This window comes from Hemicordylus capensis, chromosome 3, assembly GCF_027244095.1.
Source record: "Hemicordylus capensis ecotype Gifberg chromosome 3, rHemCap1.1.pri, whole genome shotgun sequence".
In the NCBI taxonomy this organism is placed as follows: domain Eukaryota; kingdom Metazoa; phylum Chordata; class Lepidosauria; order Squamata; family Cordylidae; genus Hemicordylus; species Hemicordylus capensis.
This window is the reverse complement of record NC_069659.1, coordinates 172,086,539-172,114,181: the sequence shown is the minus strand read 5'-3', so window position 1 is coordinate 172,114,181 and position 27,643 is coordinate 172,086,539. Positions and strand designations below refer to the sequence as shown.

The window sequence follows — 27,643 nt, the reverse complement described above, 5'->3', positions numbered from 1 at the left end:
CTGACTCTGTCACACTTAAAACACTGTCAGGAAGCTGTTCAGCTGCCTCATCCTCATCATATAGCAAATCAGTAATGGAGTGGACAGCAGACTTGCACACCTTAGCAAAGTGCCCCCCTTTTTTGCAAGTTACCTTCTGCGCAGTACAAAGAGCGAAACTGGCTTTGTGGGCAGAGTCTCCACATTGGTAACTCCTCCTTTCTTGTGCTGCCACTGTCCAGGGCAGTGCAATTTGAGAAGATAGGGTTTGTAAGGATTTAGACTGAACAGTCTGGATTTCAAGAGTTGGGTTTGGGGGTACCAAAGAAAGCAATTTGGCATAGTTAAGAGTATTTTCCATCCTCCTAGCCGTATCTATAACTTTATTCAAGGAATGTTTCTGCTCCAATAGGTAGTTTTCCATGCAGTTTGGGGCAGTTTGTTTTCATAACAACCTGATATCTGTTCATTTCATCAGTTAAGTTGGCAAACTCACAAGTTTCACTTAAGGCACTCAGTGCTGTGATATATTTATTTATTTAAAATATTTATACCCCACCCCTCCAGTGTAATACTGATCGATAGATTCGCCAAGTAATTGGGATATGGAATAGAACTTGTAATGTTCAGCAATCACATTCAAAGTAGGGTTGAAATGATCATATAAGGCTTGAAGTGCAGCTTCATAAGAATTGGCATCCCCTTCCGAGTTGGTAGGCCAGGCAGGGAAGCAATATAGCCTTCTGCTTCCCTGGAATAAAATCAGGGCTCTTTATGGTGAGGAGATAATTGCAGAAATAGGACCTCCATTTTTCCAAAGAAGAGCAGGTTCTCCTGGGCTGAACAAGAAAGAGAGTGGTGGTGGGATCTGAGCAATGCTGTAGTGGGCATCCAGTGAACAACAGAATTCAGGATTGAGAAGGAAAAAGTGCCTTCAGGGGTTGTGTAGGGAAGCTGGAGAAACAATCAGCAACAGCGATAGTAGAAAGCAGTGCAGGAATTTAGGCCAATTGATGCAATGAACTGAGGTTTCAGGAACATTCACAAGCTTTGCAGGCTCACACACTTAGCCTGTTCAAAATCTCTTTGCCAAATGTTTTATAGGTGCTTCCCTCATACACACAAGGGAATCTTATGTAGATTGAATTAAAGGTTTATTCAGCAACAACTCTGCTTTCTCCTCCTCCTTCTCCTTCCCTTCCCTTTTCCTTTTTCACTCCTCTCCCACACTCTCTATAGGATCCCCCTTGGGACAAATGTCCAAACAAATGACCAGACTGCAAAAAGTAACTGGATATGATACAACACTGGCCACCAGCTCCACCTGAGCATCCAAAAGCAGAACTGGGTCCAACAGTACTCCCCAGCTGCTCACTTGCTCTTTCAAGGGGAGTGCTACCCCATCCAGAACCGGCCATATCCTTTTATCCTGATTAGGTCTCCTACTGATCAACTTCACCTCTGTCTTGACTGGATTCAGTCTCAGTTTACTAGCCCATTGCTGAAATAAACAACTCCGCTCAATTATTGGAAGATAATTATTGTAACATAAACAATTTGTTTATTTGTTTTGACCATGTCAGTTCATTTATGTGACTCTGATATCACTGATATATCTTCAACATTCTGATGATGTGTTAAGGATTTATTTAGTTTATCCATTTGGGTTTATGTCCTGTGTTCTGATGGCTGTACCTCTTTTCATTATTGTCAGTATTGTCCTTTTATTGGCAGCTAGGTCATAGAGGCAAGCTTCATTCAAAAGTTACAGTATGAAGACATTTGATACTTCAGTTCTCGGTACAGGCTGAGGCAGCATAGATTTCTTTTGGAAATGTTCTACAGATTTTGTTCTATGACTTAGTATCATTTATTCCCACCATTTATTTTCCTTCACTATTATTTTGTTATGTAAACGAGTATAGCTCAACCCTGCACTATTTAAACTAAAGGAAACCTTGCTTCTAAAGTCAGTAGAAACAGAATTGATTCTCCCATTTTATAATCTGTGGCAAATGCATTTACCTCCAGTAAGGTTCAGAACATGATTCTGTATACTTGAGTGCTCCATGAAAATGTATTTGCAGCTGGCTGGGAGAAGGAGAGCTGAAATTGCTTTTAAATCTGCACGAACTGGCACAGGCAGATGTTACTGTCATGAACCTACCAGGTTGCTTTTCCCCTCCATGCCATTTTCTCCTTTTTCAATCGAAGTATTATGCCTTTAGGAAATGATCGTTATGACCTTTATTCTTCCTTTCTATTTTTCAGGTTAATTGCTGCACTGTTAATATATCTGTATCTCTACATAATGATATGTCTTTTCTTTTACCTTTCCATGTTTCCTTCAACTTATTCTTACACTTATAATTCTTTCTGCTGTCTTTTCTTCTTTTTAAAGGCTTTTAAAATATTTTTAAATCTTCTTTCTTCCTTAACATTTGTTTACTTATAGAAAAAAACAACCTGTCCCCCCTCCCAAAAAAATTTATCACAAAGATGTGGTTCCTTGTTAATTTTGCAGTATTGTTGTGCATTCAAATCCCCCTTTCTGTCCTTCCTATTCATACTGTATCATTTCTGTGGGCACAAACCAGCCCTAACCCACTCTGGGTGCCCTAACCCACTCTTTCCTCCTTCTACCCCCCCCTGCAGTAAGTGAAGCATGAGGCCAGTCCAGGCATAGGCCAGTCCAGGCATAGGCCAGTCCAGGCATAAGGGGCAAGAAAGGAGAAAGGACAGAGTCATGTGAGGAAGCAGTGGGCATTTGGATGGCTGAGGTTAGTGAGCATTGCTAGTTATGGAACACTGGTACACCTGGAGCAGGAGTAAATTACAGGCCAGGAACATAGGAGAAGGGTGGGCAAGAGAAAGGAAGGAAGCTATAGATTGGCCTTCCATAGTAAGTCTTGACCAGCACATGTGGCCAAAGAAGGAAGAGCTTTCCAAAGAATCCTGTGTCATTCCCTCTAAACTGGTAGAACTCTACATACAGTATGAGAGGGAGGGATTATAAGCTTTTGTCCTGTCCCTCATCAATAGCTGTGTATATGTGTATGTGTTTAAGCATGCAGCACATGGTTTATTTTAAGTGCTATACTATTTATCTGTTTGTTTATTTGTTTATTTAATAAATATGTTTTACAATGAGAGAAAGGGACTGGCCTGCAATTCAGGTTCAGAACCCTGCTATCTAATCCAGACATTGGTGACCCTAGTGTCAGGGCTGGTTTTGCCCCTAATCCAGTTATCTCCTAGATTTCATCCAACTTGCATTGCCCCTCAGAAATCAGAGTGGCGTGGGGGAACTGAACACCTTGTCCAAAGAGGGGAGGTTTGAAACCAATGGTGAGGGAGGGGGACCTGTGTGACCCTCAGAGACATATTTTTGGATAACACAGATGGCCACAGGGTGCTTCCAAGGGCATTGTAATCCTTTCACCCCATGTGAGTGCTAGTGCTGAGTTAATCGATCCTACAGGCAGCACCACTGCAATTCATGCAGCATCAGTGCTAGTTTGCTGGACTAGAAGGGCCTTGGGCCTGATCCAGCAGGGATGTTCTTATGTTAGGATGCCAGCCTCTGGCCATCATTTTGCATTGGCAGATGACACACAATTTCAGGCAGGATAGTACTATAGCCTATATGTAGCAAGAGATGTATTTACTACCCACTCTATCTATAAATGAGGCCAGTCCTCATTTATAAGCCAAGAAGTACAGGGATTGAGTATGCATGTAGATCAGGGCTACTTAACTGTGGCCCTCCAACTGTTTTTGGACTACAGCTCCCAGCATCCCCAGCCACCGTGGCTAATTGTCAGGGATGATGCAAGCCAGCATCTGCAGGAAGGCCAAAGTTGAGTATCCACATCTCATTAGCCACTATGATCGTAGAGTCTGTCATACCACAGTTTTACCTGCAAAATGTTTTGCAGATAAGTAACAGTGGTCTAGAAAGTATCACCTAACCAATTCTGTTGACCCAGATCTAAAAGTCCATGAACCACATGAAAACGGTCAACTGGATACTTGGGCCATGTTTCTCTTTGAGCCTGGAGGCTTTACAGACAGGGCTTCTACCCCAAATCTCCTTCAGAAGAGTGTGTGTGTGTGTTTACACACCAGCCAAACCTACCCTGAAGTCCCTTTGACATCCTTGGATTCACTCCACACACAAATCGGGCTTTGTCTTGTGAATCCGAGCTTATCTTGAGGTATTTCCAGGTTTTTTAATTGCTGGTTTTAAGCTACCTTTTCTGAAAACGCCAAGGAGCAAATAGGCAGAGGCACTGAGGTAGAATCATTAGCATGATAAGAAGGATACTCTCTTTAGAAATGCAGATGAAGCTCTTTAGTACGGTACTCTCTCTTTCTCCCCCCCCCACATTGGCAAGGAAAGCCCGGATGCATGCCATGTGAACTTGCAAAAACAAAACCAAGAGCAGAGAGGAGGGGCTGCTTCCCCCAATGCCAGGAGTGTGATTCAAAGTGGCTTTGCTCAACATGTGCGAATAACTCCCTGGTGAAGTGTCATATATGGAAAGTGATGAGAGGGGAAGATGTGATTGACATCTTTAGCTGCACCATTGCTTCAGTGCCTCAAAGCATGCTGCAGTTGGTTCATCTGTGTCTTTGATCCTTTTCATTCACAATGCTTGTGGGGTAGGGGTGTAGAAATAGCCTGCCTTCCAGCCCCTGCAATAATTCTGCTCAGTTTTCTTAGTTTAAAAAAAAAAAAAGCAGAAATGTGAAGGGAGCATGCCCTTTCTTCTCAGAAACCCTGGCACATGTCAGTCTGCACTTTTGGAGTGCAGAAACAGCAGTAACACAGCCTGGGCAGTTGAAAAACACACAATAATATCAAAAGGGGACAAGGTAAATGTGAGTTAAGAAGTCAATACAGAAAGCTTGAGAACTGGTCTGAAGGCCCCTCCCAACCAGCCCTAGATTCCCCTGGACTGCTCTCACCGTGATGGTTTACCTGGACCTTATGCTCCTTCTCTTAACCCTAGCATGGACAGAAAACATGGTGAAATTGAAACACACACACAAAGGACAATATATTCGACAATCCATATTATTTGACACATAGTGGCGATTCACACAGTCATTCTGGCTGGGCTAGGAGCTCACCAGGGGTTGAGGGGGGAGGCTGCACTTAACATATGTTCTCCCCAGACAACTGAACTTTCCTTTCTCAGCGTACCTCCTGTGCGCCCACCCGGAAATCCCTGCTCCTTGCAGCTCTGTGAAGCATGGATCTGGGCGGAGGGATCCAGGGCTGGAACTTGTTGTTCCAGCCTCCAGGCATCCCTCACTGCAACACACAGCACATGCATTGCAGTGGGGATTCCAGTATCAGACAGGTGCTCTATGCATCCGTCTCTGTGACTTCTCAGGCGGCACGGAGCCCAAGAAATCACACAATACCTGGTAGCTGGAGTTAGAGTGCAAGAGCATCCTTAACCTTGGCTAAAAGCTGTATCTATTAAGGGAGTTAGGTGGGTGGGGAGCAGAGGGATCCACGAGGATCCCGCCTCTTCTCACAACCAGCCTAACCCTGCTTGGGGCAGCCCAGGCAGAGTTAGGCTGGTCATGAGAACAGCCTCTTTATAGAACATGAGAACAGCCTCACAACAAACCCAGCACAGCACTATGGCATGCATCCCCCCACATCTTATGGACAGAGTAAAACATTCATATCATAGAAGCCCATTTCACCACACACCACCACAAAAATGAGCAGGTACATATCTGTTCATTACTTTCCACTTCCGTAGAATGAAGCCTAGTCTATACATGTAAATGAATTAAGTTCTAAACTGCTCAGATGGTAGATAAGAAGGATCTGTGTAATTTCTGACTGCGGATGGAAGATGCCATTTTTAATACTTTGCCATGTAAACAAAATGTTGCCCTGCAAGGAAACAAGTGAAACAGGGAGAAAGCCTCTAGCCTAGCCTACTCTCTGGTGTGCGAGTAATTTATTTGCAAGGGTTTTACAAGTAGACGGGCATTTTAAAATGTAACAGTCATTCCACCTGCAGTGTGAAGTAATACAATCAAGCCCCAATTTGATCCAATTTGTTAATGAACATGTGGTGTTGTATACTGCCCCCAGTTTTGCTTTTTTTGTTGACTGAATAAAGATATCTTCTAGTTACTCTGTTGCTAGACATAAGCAGAAATGACAAGGTATTTAATTATGACTGGCCTAAGCAAGTCAGTTATTGGTTATATTTTAAATTATGCACTGTCAATAGATTATTGCAAGTTCCCAAAGTATTTTGCTTTTCTGCCTTTTTTCTTTTCTGCCATCACAAAATAAAAACTTCTGGTGACATTTACTTTTAACTGAATCATTGGGACTCATTCATAATTCAGTGTGTGAGGCTGATCTTTAACACCTTTCCTCATAAATGCACATTCCTGGAGTGTAGTCCCTGAAAGGCTCTGTGTGAGATCAGTATAACCTGCATCTCATATCTTCTTTCTGAATGAGCAGATTTGGGGAAGAATGGAAACTTGCTATCATTGACAACCATTTAGTAAGAAGACACCAGTTACTGGAATTCGGAATGAATGGCTGAGGGAGAGATGTTTTAAACTAGACTTGGGGATAATATGCCCCCAAAATATTCTTGGAAATTTCACAGCAGGGTGGAGGGGATTTCACAGCGGGGTGGGGGGATATGAGGAGGGAAATTCTGAAGCATTCCTACTGATCTTTCAAATATTCTTGGAAATCTCATGATGGCCTTTTTCTTCAGTTCTTCCATTTTCTCCAGAAATGTTCTTTCCCCCAGCATAAATCTCTCTTGGGGGAGCGGGGATGAAAAGGGAAAGGGGGGAGGGGAATAAATCAGCCACCACCCTTGAGAAAGATTAAAGAAAGGCAGACAGGATTGAGACTTCTTAGATTGTTGCTTGCTTTCTATAAAAGGGCAAGAGAATCATTCCACATTTAATGATTATTTTTAATGTTATAACTAAGTGTATGAACAAATCACATTTTATCAAGAAGTCGTCCCCCACTGGCTGGACTTTTTGCAGCCTAGAGTCCCAAACTAGTTTGTTAATGTGCAGTTCCTAATTCATTCCAGGCACCTAAAGCAGTATTTTACAAGACAAACACAATTGTTAGTTGTTATTCAGTAGCTCCGTGCCCCACCTGAGTACCTCTCTTTGGACAACAAATAACAGACCATACTGCTGTTGCTACCACTGCCACCCTGGTGAACAGCATTCTACGATTGCCACCCTGATGAACTGCATGTTTTAATGTATATACACACACACACACTCACACACCAAATTGGATCAAAGTCCAGAAATACATTATTGATCTGCCCTTTTAAATAGAAGGGAAATAGAAACCATCTGTTGAAAAGTATTTCATAAGAAAAGTATTGCATAGTGAAATACTGCAATATTTAGGGAATTGACTGTTTTCATATATTACAACTAGAAAACAATATAATCAATAGCTCATGAACAACCAGAGTGGATGAATCTTATATAGTAAATGATTGATTGGCCAAAAAATAATGTCACTGAAATTCCACTGTCTGGTGGAAGACAATTTCATGAATGCATTAATGATCTCTGAGACAAGACAGCCAGAATAAAGTTGTTTGCTTGAAACATAAATAAACCTACCACCATGATGTAAGGAAACATCATGCTATTACAGGCCGTTCTTGGCTAAATAATGGAGATCCCCCCTCCTATTTTTGACATATAATCCAGTAGTTTGCCCTATTGCTGTGTTTATGGTGCAGAGATAGAGCAGTGATTGAATGAACTGTAAATTGTTCTGAGTCTTCTGAAGACACATTCACCATGTAATACCATCATATCTCACCCTTCATCTATGGAGCAAGAGCAGAATTTTATCCTCACAGTAAGGTAGGCTAAGTTTGAAAGGATATAGGACAACTTGGCCATTATCAAACTGAAACTCCCCTGCTAACTTAGCAAAGAGCCACCTTTTTAACATGGTGATTCTCTTTATTTCGCAGGGGGAGAGTAACTGGCCCTATCCACCCCCGGCACAGTACCTCCAGTGACTGTTGCTGGTGTCTATCTTATGTTTCTTTTTAGATTGTGAGCCCTTTGGGGATAGGGAGCCATCCTATTTATTTATTTTTTCTCTGTGTAAACCGCTTTGGAAACTTTTGTTGAAAAGCGGTCTATAAATAATGGTGGTTTTTGAAACATAATGCAAATCACTCAGTGAGCTTTACAAGGGAACAGCTCATGGAATGCAGATTAATTCTTATAACCAAGTTCAGCAGTAACTACTTCACACTAACCGTTACCTCTTGTGCTCTCATCCAGACCTCAGAAACAAAGGTGCTTATTTCCTTTATTTATCATATTTATTTATTTATCATATTTTTATACCACCTGATATGTAAATCTCTAGGCGGTGTACAAATCCAAACATTAAAAATCACAGGTTAAAATACATACAACATGATAAAAACAAATTATTAAAATTATTAGCTTGTGAGAACAGGAAAGTCTTGAGGGTCTTCCTGAAAACAGAGAAGGAGATGTTCTTATTTCAGCAGGCAGCATATTCCAAAGCCCTGGGGCAACCACAGAGAAAGCTGGTAGCAACCATAACCAGTCCTCTCCAGAAGATCGTAAAAGGCACGAGGGTTCATGACAAAGGAGACACTCTCTCTAAGCCATTAAGGGCTTTATAGGTAATAACAAGCACTTTGTATTTCACCCAGAAACATATCAGCAGCTACTGAAGTTCTTTTAAGACCAGTGTTATATGGTCCCTTTGTGTTGTCCCAGAGACTAATCTGGTTGCCACATTCTGTACCAATTGTATTTTCTGGACTATGTACAAAGGCAGTCCCATGTAGAGTGCATTACAGTAGTACTTGAGATTACCAGCATATGTACCACTGTTTTAAGGTCATTCACCTCTAGAAATGGACTAGCTGACGTATCAGACGAAGCTGATAAAAACCGCTTATGGCTAGAGCCTCATCCTGAGAAATCAGGGAGAGCTGGGTTCAAGACCACTCCCAAGCTACGTACCTGATCTTTCAGGGGGAGTGTAGCACCACCCAGAAGAGGCAGATCTAAACCATCTCTCATGTCCTGTCCCCCCACAATCAGTACTTCCATCTTATTTGGATTCAGCTTCAATTTGTTATCACTCATCCAGCCCATTACCACCTCCAAGCAGGCATTTAGATATGATACGCCATTTCCTGATGAGGATGACATGGAGATGTAAATCTGGATGCCATCAGCATATTATTAATTTGATTAATTCGATGATAACACCCAGCACCAAACCTCCTGATGAGCTCTCCCAGCGGTTTCATGTAGATGTTAAAGAGGATTGGAGACAGTATGGAGCCTTGTGGAACTCCATACTTCAATTCTCGCTTTGCAGAGCAACAGTCTCCAAGTGACATCATCTGGAATCTACCAGAGAGGTAGGAGCGGAACCACTGTAAAACAGTGCCAAACAATCCCACCCCTCTGAGGTGGTCCAGAAGGATACCATGGTTGATGGTATCAAACGCTGCAGAGAGATCCAAGAGGGTCAGCAGAATCACACTCCCTCTGTCAATAGCTAATTGGAGATCATCCATCAGGCCGACCAAGCCAGTCTCAACCCCATAGCCCACATGAAAGCCAGTTTGAAACGGGTCTAGATAATCATCATCTAAAACTGCCTGGAGCTGAGAAGCCACCACTCGCTCAATCACCTTGCCCAACCATGGATGGTTAGAAACAGGTCTGTCATTAGCTAACTCTGAGGGATCCAGTGCAGGTTTCATCAAAAGTGGTCTAAAAATAGCCTCCTTAAGAAAAGGAGAGATCCTGCCCTCCCTCAGAGAAGCATTTATAATATTTACCAGACCCTCTCTGATAATATAATTATCAGATGAGATAAGCCAAGTTGGGCAGTGGTCAGGAGAACAGGTTGTAGGATGCACAGTCCAAAGCAGTTTGTCCACTTCCTTGGGAGTAACAAACTGAAAATGATCCAATCTAATCCCATAAGAGGAATTGCTGTACACCTCCACAGTAGACTCTGCAATGTAGACTTTCTGAATGTAGCACACTTTCTGAATGTATCTAAAGAACCATGTTCTAATCCTTGTAAAAAGATGTTTTAAAACATATCGGGGGGTGTCTACCCCACTCTCCAGAATCTCCAGAAATGTTCATTAAATGTCTTAAAGATAAATAGAATGAAACTGAATTTGTCTCCAAAATGCTTTGAAGGCCTTTACAAGGTTCATTTGCCATCTTTGGTAGTTCAATCAATCTATCAATCTGTCAGTCTTTTTTACAGTCACAGGGTAGTTGACAATGATACCTATTAAACTGATGCCGTCATCTTAAGCACACAACTTGGAAGCCCACTATGTCTGTTTGCAAATTACGTTATAGATAAAATTGCTTGCATCCAATATGCTGAGGACTTGGGTTGATAGTAGACTGAATGAATGTGTCCAGTGTTTCTGTTTGTCCAGTTATGGGATCTTTCAGTTTGCTCAGTCTGATAATGTAGACAAGATTTTTGGAAATTTTCAGCCAACTACTCTCAGCCCTTTCCTATTTTCATTGATCAAAGCTGCTGCTGGGTGGGGAGGGGGGATAGGGAAAATGGATAGAGGTGGTTATCAATGCCTCTTTACAAGAAGCAAGGTTGCAACAAAATTATTTCTGTGACTGTGACATGCTGTACTCTTTGGTTTATTTTTTAATAATTTTGATAGTCCTTTTATTTTCAGTATATTGGGCAGCATCAATACTCATGGTGTCCTTGTGTAAGAACGTTACACTTTTGGAAAAGGGGCAGTTTTTTCACTATAACCCATCTTAGCTGCCTTTGATGCCCTCAGGGACATCTTCAGGGACCATCAGGAGACAGCAGAGGGAGATCAGTGGCCCACATGATGCAAAAAGAAATGCTGGTATTCCCAATCAACGGGTGCTGCTGTGCACTATACATGTAACCCAGCCCTGGCAGTGTAGCACAAGGATGCAGTTGCACAGCTACTTAAAACAGCATGCCTGCCCTTGTTCAGCATAACCTACATTATTTCTAGTGCAGATAATGCTGCACAAGTGTTGATGTGTCACTGTTGTGCAATTGTGCCAGGACTGGCTTACAAGTGTTGCAGAAGTGTGGTGTGTCACTGTTGTGCAACTGTGTCAGAACTGACCAGCCGATCAGGAACACCAGTGTTGCTTTGCACATCATTGCGCCACTGAAAATTGTTCCCCCATTACTGTGTGAACAGAAACACCATTAGTGTGGATGCTGCCCATTGCTTTTAAATATTGTTGGATGTTGCCTTTGATAACTTCATTTTGTAGAAAAGCCACCTCTCTTTTCCAACAACTGTACTTCCATTCCTAGCAGAATCAAGGGAGCAGTGACTGTGTGTGGCTTCTTTCATAGAAGATCTGTAGCCTAACATTTGTTTCCTCGTTCCATCTGGAAGTCCTGGGAAAGGAGAATGGTATTATGGGGATTCTAGTCTTTTCAGGGCCTCAAGGTATTACACTCTGGGTTGTGGGTCTTTTTAAAATAAGCTATGCACAACCACTGTGCAGTTGAAAAGGGAGATCAGCTGCCTCAGACTGCTGCGACAGATCAACTACACCCTTGTTTTCATATGCTAGAAGCCATGGAGTGCAAATTCACTTGCTCATGATTCCAGAAATCCTGTACACCTGCCACCAATCTGCCATGAAAGGTGGCTTTCACAACTTGTGCTCCACCATACATGCAGAAGAAGAAGGAACAGCCACATGACAAGGATTATATAATCTGAAACATATATTCTGTAAAGTGTATCTATGTAGACGATCTCAACCTTACGATGTGGCTGCTACAGAACTCATTATGTCTACTTTTATATAGGATGTCATTAAAGTGCTGTTATGCTTATTATGATTTTAAAAGAAACTGCAGTGGTTAATGTCAACTGCTACAATATTTATTTTAACATACTGATGGTTCTAGAAGTTGAGGCTCAAGCACTGTCCAGTTCCTTCAGCTTGGTTACCCTGTGCAATAAGATCCACAATGTGATTAAATAGGTAAACTTCACGGATCCACCAGCACTCTTCTGAGAGTGTTCTTTTAAAGAGACACATGCCATATGAGAATTTCCAGGCTCTCTTAGCACAGAGACAGCGGCTGCCCAGTGGTGAGAGTCTGTGTGGTTGCTGTCTGCTGTTGTCAGCTTGCCAGCCTGTGTGCCCACTAACGTGTGGGGCTCTGGCTGTTGCCGTGCAGGTGAGTCTGTGCGGAATCAAGGCCAGAGGGGGTGAGTAAGCAGTTCCTGAAGGTCAGCTGCCTGAATTAGCCATCTTTCTGGGCTTATAAAAAGGGCTGCTGCCCTGTGGCAGTGGGCACGCCACCGAAGAGGTGACACCAAAGGGGGTCATCCCCTTTGGGGGAGCCACTTCGGGGGGCAATGAAGGTGAGGGTCTGGTGATATTTTTTGGCTTCTGTTGTTTTTGGATCCTAGGTGTTTAAGAATTGTCTTGGTTTGTCTGGGGATGGGGAGACGGGGGTGGGTGTCCGCTGATTGTGGGGTGGCTATTCCGGTGGTGATGAGGAATAGAGGAAGTAAAGTTGGCAGGTCGTTACAGGAGAAGGGAAGTCAGAAATCTGGCAAAGAAGTGATTCTTTTCGGCCTGTATTGCGTCCACATGTTCACATCCGGCGGAGTTGTCCAGGGTTGTGAGAGGACTAGTGAGTGCCCCTCCTCCCTGGAATCAGAATTTGGAACCATCTATGACCCACTGTGGCATGTTCAATGACATTTTTCTTGATAAAATCTTGTATTCGGGCTGACTTGGATTCAGACCCCACAATTACTGCAGTATCTGAATCGGAGGTGTCCAGCTCATGTGGTCAGGCTGGATCAGTTTCAGTTTGTGACTCATGAGGATGTGGACAAGCTGCTTGGAGTGATGCGGCCTACCACCTGTTCTCTTGACCCTTGCATTCATGGACTGGATGAGAGGTAACAGGCTGAAGCTGTATCCAGATAAGATGGAGGTACTTATTGTGCGGGGTCGGAACTCAGGAGATGATTTTGAACTGCCTGTTCTGGCTGGGATCACACTTTACCAAAAGGAACAGGTCCGCAGTCTGGGGGTGCTTCTGGACACAAAACTCTCCCTGGTGTCCCAGGTTGAGGCAGTGGCCAGAGGTGCCTTTTATCAACTTCGGCTGATACGCCAACTGCGTCCGTTTCTTGAGATAAATGACCTCAGAATAGTAGTACATCTGCTGGTCACCTCCAGACTTGACTACTGCAAAGTGCTCTATGTGGGGCTGCCTTTGTACGTAGTCCGGAAACTGCAGTTAGTCTAGAATGCAGAAGCCAGATTGGTCTCTGGGTCACCTCGGAGAGACCATATCACTCCTATCTTAAAAGATCTACACTTACAACTCTTACAACTTTTAAAAAGGCAGTCAAGATGCATTTGTTCACCCAGGCTTTTAATTGGACATTGTTTTAATTGTGTTTTAATAGTTTTAATGTTTAAAATTTTAATTGTTGAAACGTGTTAATCTTTTTATTGGTTGTTTTTATTGTCTTGTAAACCTCCCAGAGAACTTGCATTTTGGGCGTTATAAAAATGTGAAAATAAATAAATAAATAATAAAATGTACAGGATGATGCTGAAGATAGCCCTCAAAATACCACGCAGTCAATTGTAGTATTAGTTGTAGTTGTAGTATTAGGCATAGTAGCAGAATTAGCTTCATTAGTGAAACATAACCTTAAATGTACATTTAATCAGCTTGGAATTCATGAAGTGTTAAGAACAATAAAGGCTTCCAAGTGAATAATTATTTCACTGATAGAAGGTTTTTGCATCCCAAATTGCTCAGTCCTTGGACTTTAAAATCACCCATGTTCCTATAAGTTTAATTATTCTCTAGGCAATATACAACAAGCAACACACTGTGAAAGAATTCCTATAAGAAACGCATGCTGTGTGGTAATATTGTTAGACTGTAATCAGAATAATTTTCTCATGTGAACTTATATGAGATGGAACCAATTATATTTGATTTGCCCTGGAGCAAGATTCCAAATGGATTTGGAATTTTAGTTACTGAGCATATTTACCATTGCAATACTAAGTAGTTTTTAAACTTTTTTTTTTTGCGAGGGGAGGACACTTCTGTCTATCCTAAATAGCATGTAAGCCTCTGGTAATCTGTTACAAAGTATGTCACACACACTAAACGGCAAAGCTGACTACTGCCAGCAATTACATTGACAGCAGGCATGGTTAAGAGACCCAGCTACTATTTAGGAAGTCCCTGGTCCATCTGACCTCTGCAACAAACTCGCTCAGTGGTCTTAGGTAAACAACATAGTCCCTGTCCTTCTTCTGTAAGATGGCGATAATACTAGCATAATTTATGGGTTAAGTATAACACATGTTAAATACTAGGCAGGTTCACACGATCAGCATAAAGTTTGATTCCTGGGACCCTCTGGTTCCATCATCAACATTCTGTGGCTCTTGAGCATGCTACATCCTTGTCAAGCTATGGTGGAGGCATTCTTGCATTTTTTTCCTTTTAATTTACATAGTTATTTATTTCAAGTATGTAGAAAACACTGAGGCTATTCACACGAGCATGCAAAACCAGGTGAAGGGAGCCCAGCCTGGTTTTGTATGCTCATGTGAACCACTGGAATCGGGATCGATCCCAGTGGCTACATGGTGGCAAACCTGTCTAAGTAGCCTCCAAGTTAAACGAGGTTAAGGGAGTGAGCACTCTCTTACCCTCATTTTTTTAATCATGTGTCAGCTGCGGCTGCTTGCAACCACAGCTGGCACACTCAGGGAGAAAGGGGAATCCCATTAATTCACTCCACACTCAGACGATACATTATTGGGGCTCCAGGGAGCAGGGCAGCGTGTGACGGCATGTCCCAGCACCCTGACCCCAGGAGCTGCAGCAGGAGCCGCTGCTCATCTGGGCGGGTGATCTGCCTGCCCAGGCACTTGAAGGAGATTGTCTGTGGGGAAGGTAAGTTAAACGCTCCTTCCCCACAGATCACCCTGGAGCTCGTCTCACAGATCGTGAGAAAAGCTCTACTACCTTATTTTTCTATGTCCATATATTGCTTCCAGTCCATAGACATTTAATCACCTGAGTTCACTATTAGTACATTAGATGATGGTGATGGAGGTGAAAGGATACAGTCATGGCTTTGCATTGCCATGGGAAACTGTTGGAAAGAGCTCTTCTGAGAATTCTAAGGAGACGGGGATGGTGTGGGTGGGAAGCACATCAAGTTTTTACATTCAAAATTTTGCTTGTATTATTTCCTATTATGTTAGTAATTGCTTTTATGCTATTTATTTTAGGTTATACTCAGTGGGAGGTCGAGATGGAAGCTCTTGTTTGAGTTCCATGGAATATTATGATCCCCACACAAACAAATGGAACATGTGTGCTCCAATGTGTAAGAGACGAGGAGGTGTAGGAGTGGCTACCTGTGATGGTTTCCTCTATGCAGTGGGAGGCCATGATGCCCCTGCTTCGAACCATTGTTCCAGACTCCTGGATTATGTCGAAAGGTATCCATCCTGTATGTGTTAATATGGGATGTTTCTGACTACCATATATTCTTAAATATCTAAATATTTATTTAGCTTTTCATTTTATATATTTTATCTATGCAGTTTATACATTCAAATTGATAAATAAAAGCAGTTATTAATAAACACATAATTATTAAAATAGTCGAACTGTTAAATCAAAGAGCAATTTTTGTTAACAATTATTAGTTGCTTTTCTTTATTAGTTGCTTTTCTTTATTAGTTGCTTTTCTTCAAACAGATTAATTAAATCTGTTGAACATTGTCCTAGCATTAGTTATTCCAACATATTTTTCAGCAAACGTATCTCTCTGCTTCACTTATTTAGGTCTCTTATATTAATTTGGTAATCAGAGATGTTTAACAAATTTGCATATCATCAATGAAATCCATTATTGATGAAAGGGCATACATTTCTTCATGTCCCTTTCCTTCTCTTTGTCTGATTTAGACTTTTAATCATTAATCTTAATGAATTTTCTGAAAGCAATATCTAATTGGTATCATACGACTGAATTTTATCTCTCCCTTAAAAAGCAACCGCACTTTTAAGCCCCGCTTTTGTTATGAAGTTACATTATAGTGACGTGTGTTACAAATGAGAATTCTACAACTGAGATTTCTACAACTTATAGGGAAATGTTTCTGGGAGGCACAGTGAGCTGCAGAGGGAAGGGGAGGGTGCCAAAAATCAGCCCTCCTCATTGCATGTGTGAAGCAGTTTTCATTATGTGCGATCTTATTCTGGATGTCTGCCAGTGTTAGCATATTTTATTTTCATATAACCTGGGGCAATGGACTTTAATAGAGTATTTAATGCAGGCTTGTTTTTTCCAACTACCAAGAATCAAGATGAATGCCTGGGGCTGAGGGTGGGAGGTCCTAACTAAATCAAAATGACTTAAAAAAAAAAAGATAAACAAATAACAAGGAACTAATTGAAGCTGTTCACATGACCACGCACATGGTTGGGCACTTTGTAGGGAAGGTAGGGTTCATCCTACCTTCCCCCAGATGACTGCTCACAACTTGGGCAGCACACAACCTGCACACCCATGCGACTAGTGCTCCTGAGAGCAGCACGGATGAATCTGCACACCGCTTCTGGCAGCACTGGTAAAGAGAGGCCGGGACTCATAGTTCTGGCCTCTGTGAATCCCACAATGCACCGCATGACACACACAATGCAATCTTGGGATTCCCCCAAGAGATGGGTGCTTTAGGCACCCGTCTCTGTATGCGGCTGTGCTAGTAGTAGCCTGATTTGCACAAGAGCCTGTAGCCCAGGTTAAGAGAGCCCTCACTCCCTTTGCCTCAGCTAATAGCTTGGCTAAGAAATGGGGCTAGGCAGCATTGCCCCACCGGGATCAGGCCCAATCCCAGCAGTTCTCACTGGCAGCCTAGCCAAGGCTGGGCACCTCTAGCCTGGGTTAGGTTGCTTGTGAGAATGGCCTCACTGAGTACTTAGAATACTCTTTGGTCTGAACAGGACCTAGTGTAGTTGTTGTTGAAGGAATGCCTTCATTTTGTAGCATTATTTCTACTCCTAAAAATGGCTGCACACTTTGTAATCGCTTAATGTGCCCCAGGATGAAGCACAAGATACATAAAGTTCCTGAATCCAAAAAGAATCAATTTGGAACAGCTGAGCTGAAGGCAAGAAGAAGACTTTTGAGCTCTTCTTCATTTATTAAAAGCTCTCATAATCCTCAGCATTACCTATAGTGGAGTAATTGCTGTGAAAGTCTGACAAAATAACATTGTAGTAATATTAATTTGTAATTGGAAAACACTGGCAGTTATATTACGATCAATACAATACTAATGAAAAAAAATTGTCTATATAACATTATTTCCAAGTACAGAATGTGTATGTTTTAAATGGTTTCAAATAAAAGAGAAAAATCCAAATTAAATCTACTTTATGCATTGATGTATTTAAGACATGCATCTTTTAACGTTTTGGGCAAATGTTAAATACAGACACTCCCTGAGTTACATACATCCTTACATATAAACAGAGCTCCATAAAATATTACTTTAGGGAATTCCCCAGCTTATAAATGCTAACTCACACATACCAACAAAACATCTGTTTGTGTGGGAACTGTGTGTGTTCTGAGTTATGAACATCCAATTTACAAACGAACTTGTACTAGTGTTTAATCCATGCTTGCATACTCCTAAGTCATGGATCATAAAATGTGTCTCTCAGAGCTAGTTTGCATTAACTAGAAATCTGATTGTGTACATATGGCAAGTTCAGTGTTAATAACAGTTCATCATGTGGTGAAGCATAAACGGAATTGCCTTCATGCACAGGCAAGCTGGTTTTGAGCCTAGGATACAAGAATATAATAGTATTACATATACATGACCAAGTGCTGTCCACTAGCCTAGATAATAGTATTAGAAGCAGTAGTAATAGATGGTGGCTTTTAAAAAGAGATACCATCTGGGTGAACTGATCCTTTCAAATACTGAATCACACTTTGGATGCCTTCCCACCCCACTTCTAAGTGTGTGGAGTCTGGGATCCTCCCTGCCACACACACACATAAAGACCCTGCACAATGGGCTTCACAGGGAAAGGAGATTATCGAAAATCGCTCCTCCCTTTCTTCAACTGTGCATCATAAGTCTCGATGTCAACCAATGAAAATATATTTTGTCCTTTTTCCTGTTGCTACGGAGGCTATATTTCAGAAGATGTTCATAACAGATCTGTTTAAAGAACAAAATAGGACTGGCTTTCTATTAAAGATTATCTTGATGGCTAAATAGGTTGACATGAGATCTGTCTTCCCTTTTGTTGTGCAGATATGACCCCAAAACAGATACATGGACAATGGTGGCTCCATTGAGCATGCCTCGTGATGCTGTTGGTGTTTGTATCCTTGGTGATAAGTTATATGCTGTAGGTGGATATGATGGCCAGACATACCTGAACACTATGGAGTCATATGACCCACAGACTAATGAATGGACACAGGTATATTTGGTTTTATGTTTTGTACAGTTTTTACAAAGGGGCTGATGGGTAACCAAGATTCCCACAGCTACGCATTATAAATTTTATTTAGTCTACACATACAGTAAGTTTCACTGAATAAAATCAATATTGTTTCCTAGGTGACCAAGGAAAAAATCTATAAAATGAAGGTTATCCATATAACTTGATCCTTATTCATCTGATTTTCCATTGAAATACTTTTCTTTTTTCCCCTTTCCTTTTCTTTTTCATTTTTGGTATTGAGTTTGACAATATATTAGCTTGAAAATGGATCTGAATTTGTTAAAAGAGCTTGTGGTATTTGTACTGGTCAGTGGGTTTTTGCCTAATTTTGTTCTCTCTTTTTTATCTCTCCCTCTTGAGAAAACATTTTATCAACATTTTTGTCTATTTCTACTTTTTCTTGCACAGAAATGTATGAACAATTTAGATATTACTTTGAATAAAACCTATTAACTTTAAATTACAACATGCACTTACTGAATGCAATAAAAAGATCTCTTAAGTTTTATTCTTTTTCTTGCATCGGTATGGTATTATTTCACATTTATAGCCTGATCTTATCCATGTTTACTCCAAAAGAAGTCTCATTGATCTGTGTGGAACATAATTCCCAGGCAACTGTGTTCTGTAGTTCTTGTCCTCAATGCATGCCAGTGAGGTAGGTCATCATTCTTTCCATTGCACAGAGGGAGAATTTGGGCTCACAAATAGTGGCATGTCTGAACCACCCCAATGAATCAATGCTTGGCTGAACTATCCCTTGAAGCAACATTTCCCAAGACCACTGTGCCACATACCAGAGCTAAACACCAACAGCCTCTAAACTAAGCACACACACAAAATGGAATTTGGGAAGATGAGGCTGCTGTTTTATTTTGTTTATTTTGTTATTGTGGGGAATTACTCTACCAGGCAAACAAGTTCATAAACAAGTTGCAGGCTTCATCAAAGAGCCATGATAATATTCATACACTTTATACCATCCTAGAATAATTTTATTATTCTGCTTGAATCCAGAGGAAGAGAATGATGTTACAGTGGACTGTATTAGAATTCAGAAATTCACTCTGCAGAAAAATGGCCTATCAGGAAGGTTCAATTTAAAAGTGTCTAAGCGCTCTTTTGGATCTCCTGAAATTATTCATTTTACCCATGAAGGAAAGTAATTGTGGACCTTCATTTAATTTATTTTTTTCTCAGTGCACTTTTGAGGGCTTTGCATTTCATCATTCACTTTATTCTCATATAAAAACTGCAGTACGTAAAAAAAATTCACACAATTATAGCTATGATAGATAGTCAGAATATCTGATTTTGATTCAAGCTCCACAAAGCTAGGAAGTTGGAACCCAAAGCTGATTGGTGCTAAGATTCAATATTCTGAGCACATGCTATTTGATTCGTACCTTGATTCCGTGATCCACAATTCAAATTCAGCAATGCAGATCTGAATATTCAATTGTCTGAATATTTGTCCATAGGATCTAATGGGGAGAATCACTAAAATACCCATATTGTCTACTCTTCTTTACAGAATGGGATGAAACTAACAGGAAATGGGCATGAGCTCTACAAACATTCAGGGGTTTTCTAAATACTTAACTTTAAAATGGGATGAGAATAGCATGGAATTGGTAGCCCATTCTAAGGGCATTATACCTGCAACATTTCAAGCAAATAGGTGCAGGGAATTCTGTGCAGGAAAGCTTTTTTTAAAAACTAAAAAAAAAAATTTAAGTGTTATAAGTTTGCTGTCAGGTGGAATAGGATTAAAATAGTAGGGAATTAGTAGCCTTTTCTGATTGTTCCTGCAACATTAAGCAAATAGCTGTAATTCACAGGTGCCCCAAATACCCAAATATAGCTTATTGCCTACCCTTCCCTTCCAGCTTCATATAGACAGTTGAAGGAGTTTGGGAGAAGATGGGTTATAGAGCAATACAGACAGACTCACTTACAAACGTGAAGCATTATACGGAGATTCTTTAGAATCTTTTGCTAATTATATGGAAACTATGAAAAAACTAATTCTTTCCATTTTTACATTAAGTGCCTCATTAAAACGCATTTGCTCATGCTGGCATCCTTACTGATTCTCCTTTCTTTTTACTTTACTATCCCTTCTTCCCTAATATCTTTCTCTCTAGATGGTTAGTGCACAGGCATGGCCTGTGATACTCTGGGGATGTGTTTTTGGACATTAGTTCTGTCTTATTCCCTGATGAAGGGCTACTGTCTTGAAATAAGTTTCCACAAATTGCCTTTGATGCACCCACATGGGCAGTATGGGACCCAGTCCATCCTCCTCATTTTGAGTTGGGCTTCGAAGACCAAAGATAATTGTGAATGCCTGGAGGGCAAGTTATAAGCAAGCACACTTTTTTCACATTGCACAACCTCATGACTGATCCCGTGATACATCTGCTGAGTTCTGGGAGAGTGCCCTTCAGTCCATGCCATCCCCGCCCCCACTTCTAGGAACTGCCGTGGGGGAAATAACCACAAGTCTGGCTTGAATGCCGATAGCAGCTAGCATTCATTATATTAGAATCCCAGTTATCAAGTTGTGAGTAGTTGTATCTCCTGCAAGCTTGCACAGTTTATGATCCACAAATAGCGAAACAGCCTGCAAGCAGCTCACTAAACTTCCTGTGCTTCCTACCTCCGCAGGACTGCAAAAACAGGGTTCTTATCTGGCAGGCTGATGGCTCCATTTGGCTTTGTGAGTCACAAGCTGCACAAGCCTGATTTAAAGTGAAATTCCCAGAGCAAGTGAAATTCATAAAACCAAAAGGAAATGAGTATCTAATAAGCCGGTACACTAACCAGTTGATTATTTATCACTTACCGGTAGCTGTTTTCAGATACTTATACTGAGGGAATGGATAATATTAAAATTTAGTAATTAAATAAGCTATATAACTAATTGAATTGCTTACAAGGAAAACCATGATGCATGTAATTCAAAAAACACTGAGCAAGTGAACTGTCTGGAGAGGCTCGGCAGTATCTTATCTTTCTCAAAGAGAATTATGCACAATCAACCCTGCCAGATAACATTTTCAGACACAAGACTGACTCCTAGGCGTACTTCCATTTCAAAAAGAATGGTAACATATAAGACAGTCCTATGTATCCCTCGGGAATAAGAGGAGTGAACAGCCAGCTAGATGTCTCAATGCATTATATATTCTCTGTGACCAGAGTACCAAAAGACTTAGAAATGACAACTGTGATCCAGAGAGCCACTTTAAGCTAGCTCAATAGTTGGGAATGCCCATTGGAATTCTTAACTTTCCCCCCTCTCTGAACAGATTCTTTTAATTGTCCATCTCATATTGTGTTTATTTTCAGCATTTTTACCCCTGTCTGTCCAATAATTATTCAGAGTAAAAAGGCATAGCCACACAAAACAATGTAAGGATGATAATCTGCAAATGCCACTGACATAAAGCAGTTCTTTCTGCCTGTCTAAAAGTGAGCAGCAAAGGGGCTATATAAAATCTCCCTTGGCAGCCCATTCTAGATCTTGGAAAAGACTCCTTTGATATTTTCATCTCAAGCTGGCCAATGACTTTGCTTAGCCTCTCTCTTCCTTTCCTAGCAAGATTATTGGGGGGGGGGGCGGGGCAGGGCAGGGTGTGGATATAGAAAGAAATATTGAGCTCTGCTTGTTCAGCCAAAGTGCCTTCCACAAGTTACTGAGCCTTTTCTCACGATCCCATGAGCAGGCTTGAGGGCGAGCAGTGGGGAAGGCTGCAGAAGCTTACCTTTCCCACACATGATACAGAAGAGTTGTTGGGCACAGGCAGTGCTGGTGTCCCAGGCAGCACGAAGGTTCAGCGGGGTGGGACACATCATCCCGGTCCCAGAAATCCCACAATGCACCATGCAAGTGTGGGACTGCATTGTGGGGATTCCCCTGGCACCAGCAGTAGCCCACTCCTGTGTCAGCATCAGCTGAGGACAGCCAGCCCTGAGACACGAGCAGTTAGCCTGGGTTAAGGGCACGCTTACACCCTTAACCTCAGCTGACCACTGGGCTCCCCAGGCAGGTTTGCCACCGAGGCACCACCAGAAGCCATGCACCTCCTGGTGGTTGTCACGGGCAGCCAAGCCCAGGATTAGTTGCCCTCTCTTGGTCTTGGCTGTCATGAGAACAGCCTCACTGCATCTCTGGATGGTGCAAGTAGCTATTAGAAGGCACTGGAGAGACAGTGCCTATGTTTACTGTGAGAGTGTCTGTGTTTAACGTGTGTCTTAGCTTAGTTGTTAGCCTTCACAGAACGTTCCTGCACCTATTTGCTTAATGTTGCATGAACAATCAGAAGGGGCTACTAATTCCCTGCTATTTTTCATCCCATTTCATCTCCACTGAAAGCAAACCACTTACAACAATTTTAAAAATATTTAAAAAAATTTTTAAAAGCTTTCCTGCACACAATTCCCTGCACCTATTTGCTTGAAATATAATGCACAAGTATAATGTGCTCAGAATGGGCTGCCAGTTCCATGCTATTCTCATCCCACTTCAAAGTTTAGTATTTAGAAAACCCCTGAATGTTTGTAGAGCTCATGCCTGCTTCCTGTTACTTCCATCCCATTCTGTAAAGAAGAGTAGACAATATGGGTATTTTAGTGATCCTCCCCATTAGATCCTATGGACAAATATTCAGACAATTGAATATTTAGATCTGCATTGTTGAATTTGAATTGTGGGGATCTGAATCATGGAATCAAAGTACGAATCAAATAGCGTGTGCTCAGAATACTGAATCTGAGTACCAAATCAAATGCAAGCCTATTAGCACAAGCCTAGTGTTGAGGGCTTTAAAGGTTAAAACCAGCAGCTTGAACTGAACCCCAAAACAAATTGAAAAGGCCAATGTAGTATGATTGGCTGCCACATTGTAGTATGTAGTATGTAGTATGATCAATGTAGTATGATCAGGACTCTGGCAGCCACATTGTGCACTAATTGAAGTTTCCAGACTGTCTTCAATGGAAGCCTCAGATTGAACACATGGTCTAATCTGACTAAAGCATGAGGTCAAGTATAATTTCTCAAAGAAAGAAAGAAAGAAAGAAAGAAAGAAAGAAAGAAAGAAAGAAAGAAAGAAAGAAAGAAAGAAAGAAAGCTCAAGTGACATAAAAGACAAACCTTGTAGAAAGTAATTCAGCCTGAGAAGTAAATAGGGCTCTTGAGAAATGCATGCCACAAAACCACTGACATTTTATTCCTGACTTTAGATCTTGAAGTGAATATTTATTTCCTTTCTGTAGATGGCGTCACTAAACATCGGAAGAGCTGGGGCCTGTGTCGTAGTCATAAAGCAACCATGACTTTGTCAGCAGTGGATTTTATTGACTTCCAGGTGGATTTTTCTGTCAGACAAACAAGAACGAAAACTTTGTTGAGCATAAGGATCAATAAATACAGTCAGCATTTTGTTGATCACAAACTTGAAGAAGTTTTAAAATGGGAAGGGAAAAATGAGGATTTGATGCCTTTTCCAATTGTTAGACACTGCTCACTGAGTGAACAAGAAAAAAAAAGTCTATCAGTTGTATGAACATAAAGAGTCCGGTACTGCTCTACAGACTGTGTAATGCAGATATTGCAAATGGACAGTGTCCAGGAGCACTTCTTCATACGGAGTGGAGCAAACTAATGATCAAAGCACTAGACATTTTAAACTCTGGAACCATCACGGCACACTAAGTCACTTTTTAAACTAGTTTTATTAAAAGAAAATGTAGGTAATTGATTTCTCTTTCTCTCTCTTTCAAGGCCTTATCTTCAAATGGTTTACATCCTTTGCCATTTACACAGACAGTAATACAGAAGAGAATTTCAGACTCTTCCTAAACTAACGAAGAAAGGTTGAAAAGATTTCACTCTTTTTCCTAATCAGAAACAATTTAATATCAACAATATAATGATTGTTTCTCTGATATTGGACTGTCCCTCCCACTAGAATCATGCATCTGAGACTGCACTGATGTTGTATTCTGAGTGTTTGGAAGAGATGCCAATGCAGGGGGAAGATTGAATATTTTGGCCCATTGGGTCTTCGCTACAAAAACCGAGAGCCAAAGGAACACTCTCACAAATCTACCTTAACTTCTTATGTAAGCATGTGAATTCTTATCTCTTTCAATCCTTATGTACAGTACTTCTCCTGCATGTGAGGAGCTTGTGGAAGACTGGGAAACAATGGCTTCTACCCCATCACCTCATCTTAATAATGTGTAACAATTCTAAAGCAATTCCTTTTTGGCCTAGAAATACAATAGGAAAGAAAAAAATGTTTCCCCCCACTTTCCCATTTTTGTTCTAGTCCAACTCAACTTAATTTTAACTACCATAAAGATCTTCCATTTATTTCTGCAAGTTATTGAGACTAAGGGCCAAATGAGTCATTACATGGTAACTGTTTCTCAATACATTAAAAAAAATGAAAATCAGCTTCATGAAACTGCCAGTCTGAGTAGAGGAGCAGCAGGTTGAAAGGGGGCTTCCACCCTCTTCCTTCCAGTTTTCTGTTCAAATTCTTAACTGCCAAGATGCTTTTCCACCCAGGATTGGGTAAGATATGAATATCTATATTTTTATTTATTTATTCCTTGGATGGAATAGCACAGAGATTGTTTTGGGTGGGAAAACAAAGATGAAATGATTAAGTAATCCATTCCCCATTCTTGTCACCCAGCCACATAAACTGGCAACCTCCTTTACTCCCCCCCCAATACATGGAAGACTGTTACATACTTCCACTCCTTAATGTCTACTTTGGCCCTAATAAATGCTGCTTCATTGTGAATAAGGAAGAAAATACAGATCAGGTTGTTTTGGCATAATAAGTCTCAGAAGCAGAGCACCTGCTTTGCATGTGTGAAGTTCCATGTAAAATGACGTCAGACTATATGAATCATTTAGCCTTTGCAAAGAACTGCTTTGTATAAGAATGAGCTGCAGAAGTCATGTTGTTGTGGTCACTAAATGACCCCTGACCTTACATGGTGGTCACTGTTGGCTGTATAATGTCATAAGCATGGTTGGACATTCATATCAAGGCACCAAACTGAGATTGGTTTAACTGGTGTGTGATGAAGAGTCGAATTTCATTGATGACCTCAATTGTGGCAGGAATAAACTTTTGTGTGAAGCTCTGAAGGATAATGCTAGTGAGTTCTGCCACTACATTTTGCATTGAAACATTGAAGTGTGTAGTTTTCCTATTCAGACCTATGTGCTAGCTAAATAAAACATGTGTGTCCTAATTATCCTTGCTGGAGTGCTTTTGTTTTTCAGTCACCAGTAGTTAGTGCTAACAGTGGGAAAGGGTAATGTGTTGTTCATCCCTTATGTGAATAGTCTTGAGCTAATACCAATGTTTTGTGGTCATCAGACAATATTGAGAGGAATACTGAGAATGAAACATATAACACTGATACACAATGAAGATACATCCTGCCTCACTCCTTTCATTCATCGACTGATGTTGCTAGGATTTCACAATGTTGCTGCTCATTCCCAGCCAGCCTCTACAAAAGCCCCCTATTTGTCTACATCTGAGGGTCTGCATTTTTGCAATATTTCCACAATTTTCTCATGAAATATTGTTGGTATTATTGTTATAGGCAAGCTTATCTTATTTAAAACTATGTTTATAACACCTTTTAATAACTCTGTATCAAATATGCATAATTAATAAAGTATAAATATCTAATTTAGAACTGTTTGTAAACTGGCAAGGTGGAGGGAAATCAAAATAATTTTATGTATGTAGGATTGTAGCTGTATATGCTTAATAAGCATATAATAATTTTTAATAATAATAACAACAACAATATCCTCTAAAAACAAGAAAAGCTCTGCTGGATCAGGCCAAGGCCCATCCAGTCCAGCATCCTGCCTCACACCATGGCCCTAGCAGTGTCAAATTGTAGACGGAGCAGTAGTAATGCAGATGCTGGCAGTGGTTTGTAACATTTTGTGGTAGTAGCAGGCAGATAGTGGGCATGCGAGTGTGTAATTTCAGATACATCTAAGCAAGAAGCCTGTGACTTCCAACATACAGCATCCAATTACCAAGTTAAGTTAGATCATCCTGATGTGGCTGGAGGAAGACAGAGGCCGCCTTCAAGCAAACAGCAAGCCACGGGTCCAATGGACCTGCAGCTTGCCTCCATCCCCCCCCCCCCGCCCCGGTGCACTCCCAGATGATCATCCTTTGCAGTCTGGGAGGCTGCAAAGGGGAAGTAACTGGCTGTACAAGCTTCCTTCAATGTGACAGCCACAACAGCCAATTGTGCTTGAGAGGGTGTGGAGCTTACTCCCCTTAACTCCGGTTTGTGCAAGTTAATCAAACCAGATGACACTCTGGAGGCAATTGTCCTTCGGTTGGGTGAGTGAAACTTAATTCAAAATGAGGGTTCATTCCCAGGTTTGGGGGAAAGAAAAGGAAGCACTCAGAAGAGTGCTTTTCTAACAAAATTGTAACAAAAAGGATAATAGAAATAGAAATAATAAATGTTTATGTTTTTTATATATATACTTGGCAAAGATGCAGTGAAAAACTAATAATTTAAGAGAAAACAGTTATTTTGCAATAAGCCTATTTGCATTAAAGTTATTTGCATAACTTTAACTGAAAATACATTATGATTCCTTACTTAAAATGTTTCAGAAGCTAATGTACAAAAACTCAAGATCAGTTACACAATTCATCATTACTAAATTGAAAAATCAATGTGGGGAACATATGTCCCTGGGGCCATGAACCCCCCCAAACACACAGACATATACTTGCTAGGAAATAGCCCACTCTTTGCTGTCCCCTCATACCTCCCTGACTCAGAGACAAGTTGCTGGCTCCTGATCAGACTGTGGAGAGTGTATGATTGGTAATATTTGCATAGGAGTGACAGAGAGGGCATGCCAAGAATGCTTCCACCCCATCTATATAGTTCTTCTGCAGCAAAGATACCAGGTGGGGG

The 27,643-nt window shown here is 41.1% G+C and overlaps 1 protein-coding gene across 3 annotated transcripts in view; it reads left to right on the top strand.

Annotated features, from left to right (window-relative positions):
- KLHL1 (kelch like family member 1) overlaps positions 1 to 25,924 on the top strand; it is a 284,280-nt gene extending 258,356 nt beyond the window's left edge. For 2 of the 3 annotated variants that reach the window (XM_053312232.1, XM_053312229.1), the window contains exons 9-11: positions 15,391 to 15,603; positions 18,445 to 18,616; positions 23,924 to 25,924. In XM_053312232.1, the coding sequence (XP_053168207.1) occupies positions 15,391 to 15,603; positions 18,445 to 18,616; positions 23,924 to 23,983 (445 nt within the window). In that variant the 3' untranslated portion in view covers positions 23,984 to 25,924. The remainder of the gene's footprint in view (positions 1 to 15,390; positions 15,604 to 18,444; positions 18,617 to 23,923) is intronic. The other variant, XM_053312230.1, reaches the window with a different exon arrangement.
- Positions 25,925 to 27,643: the final 1,719 nt, after the last annotated feature.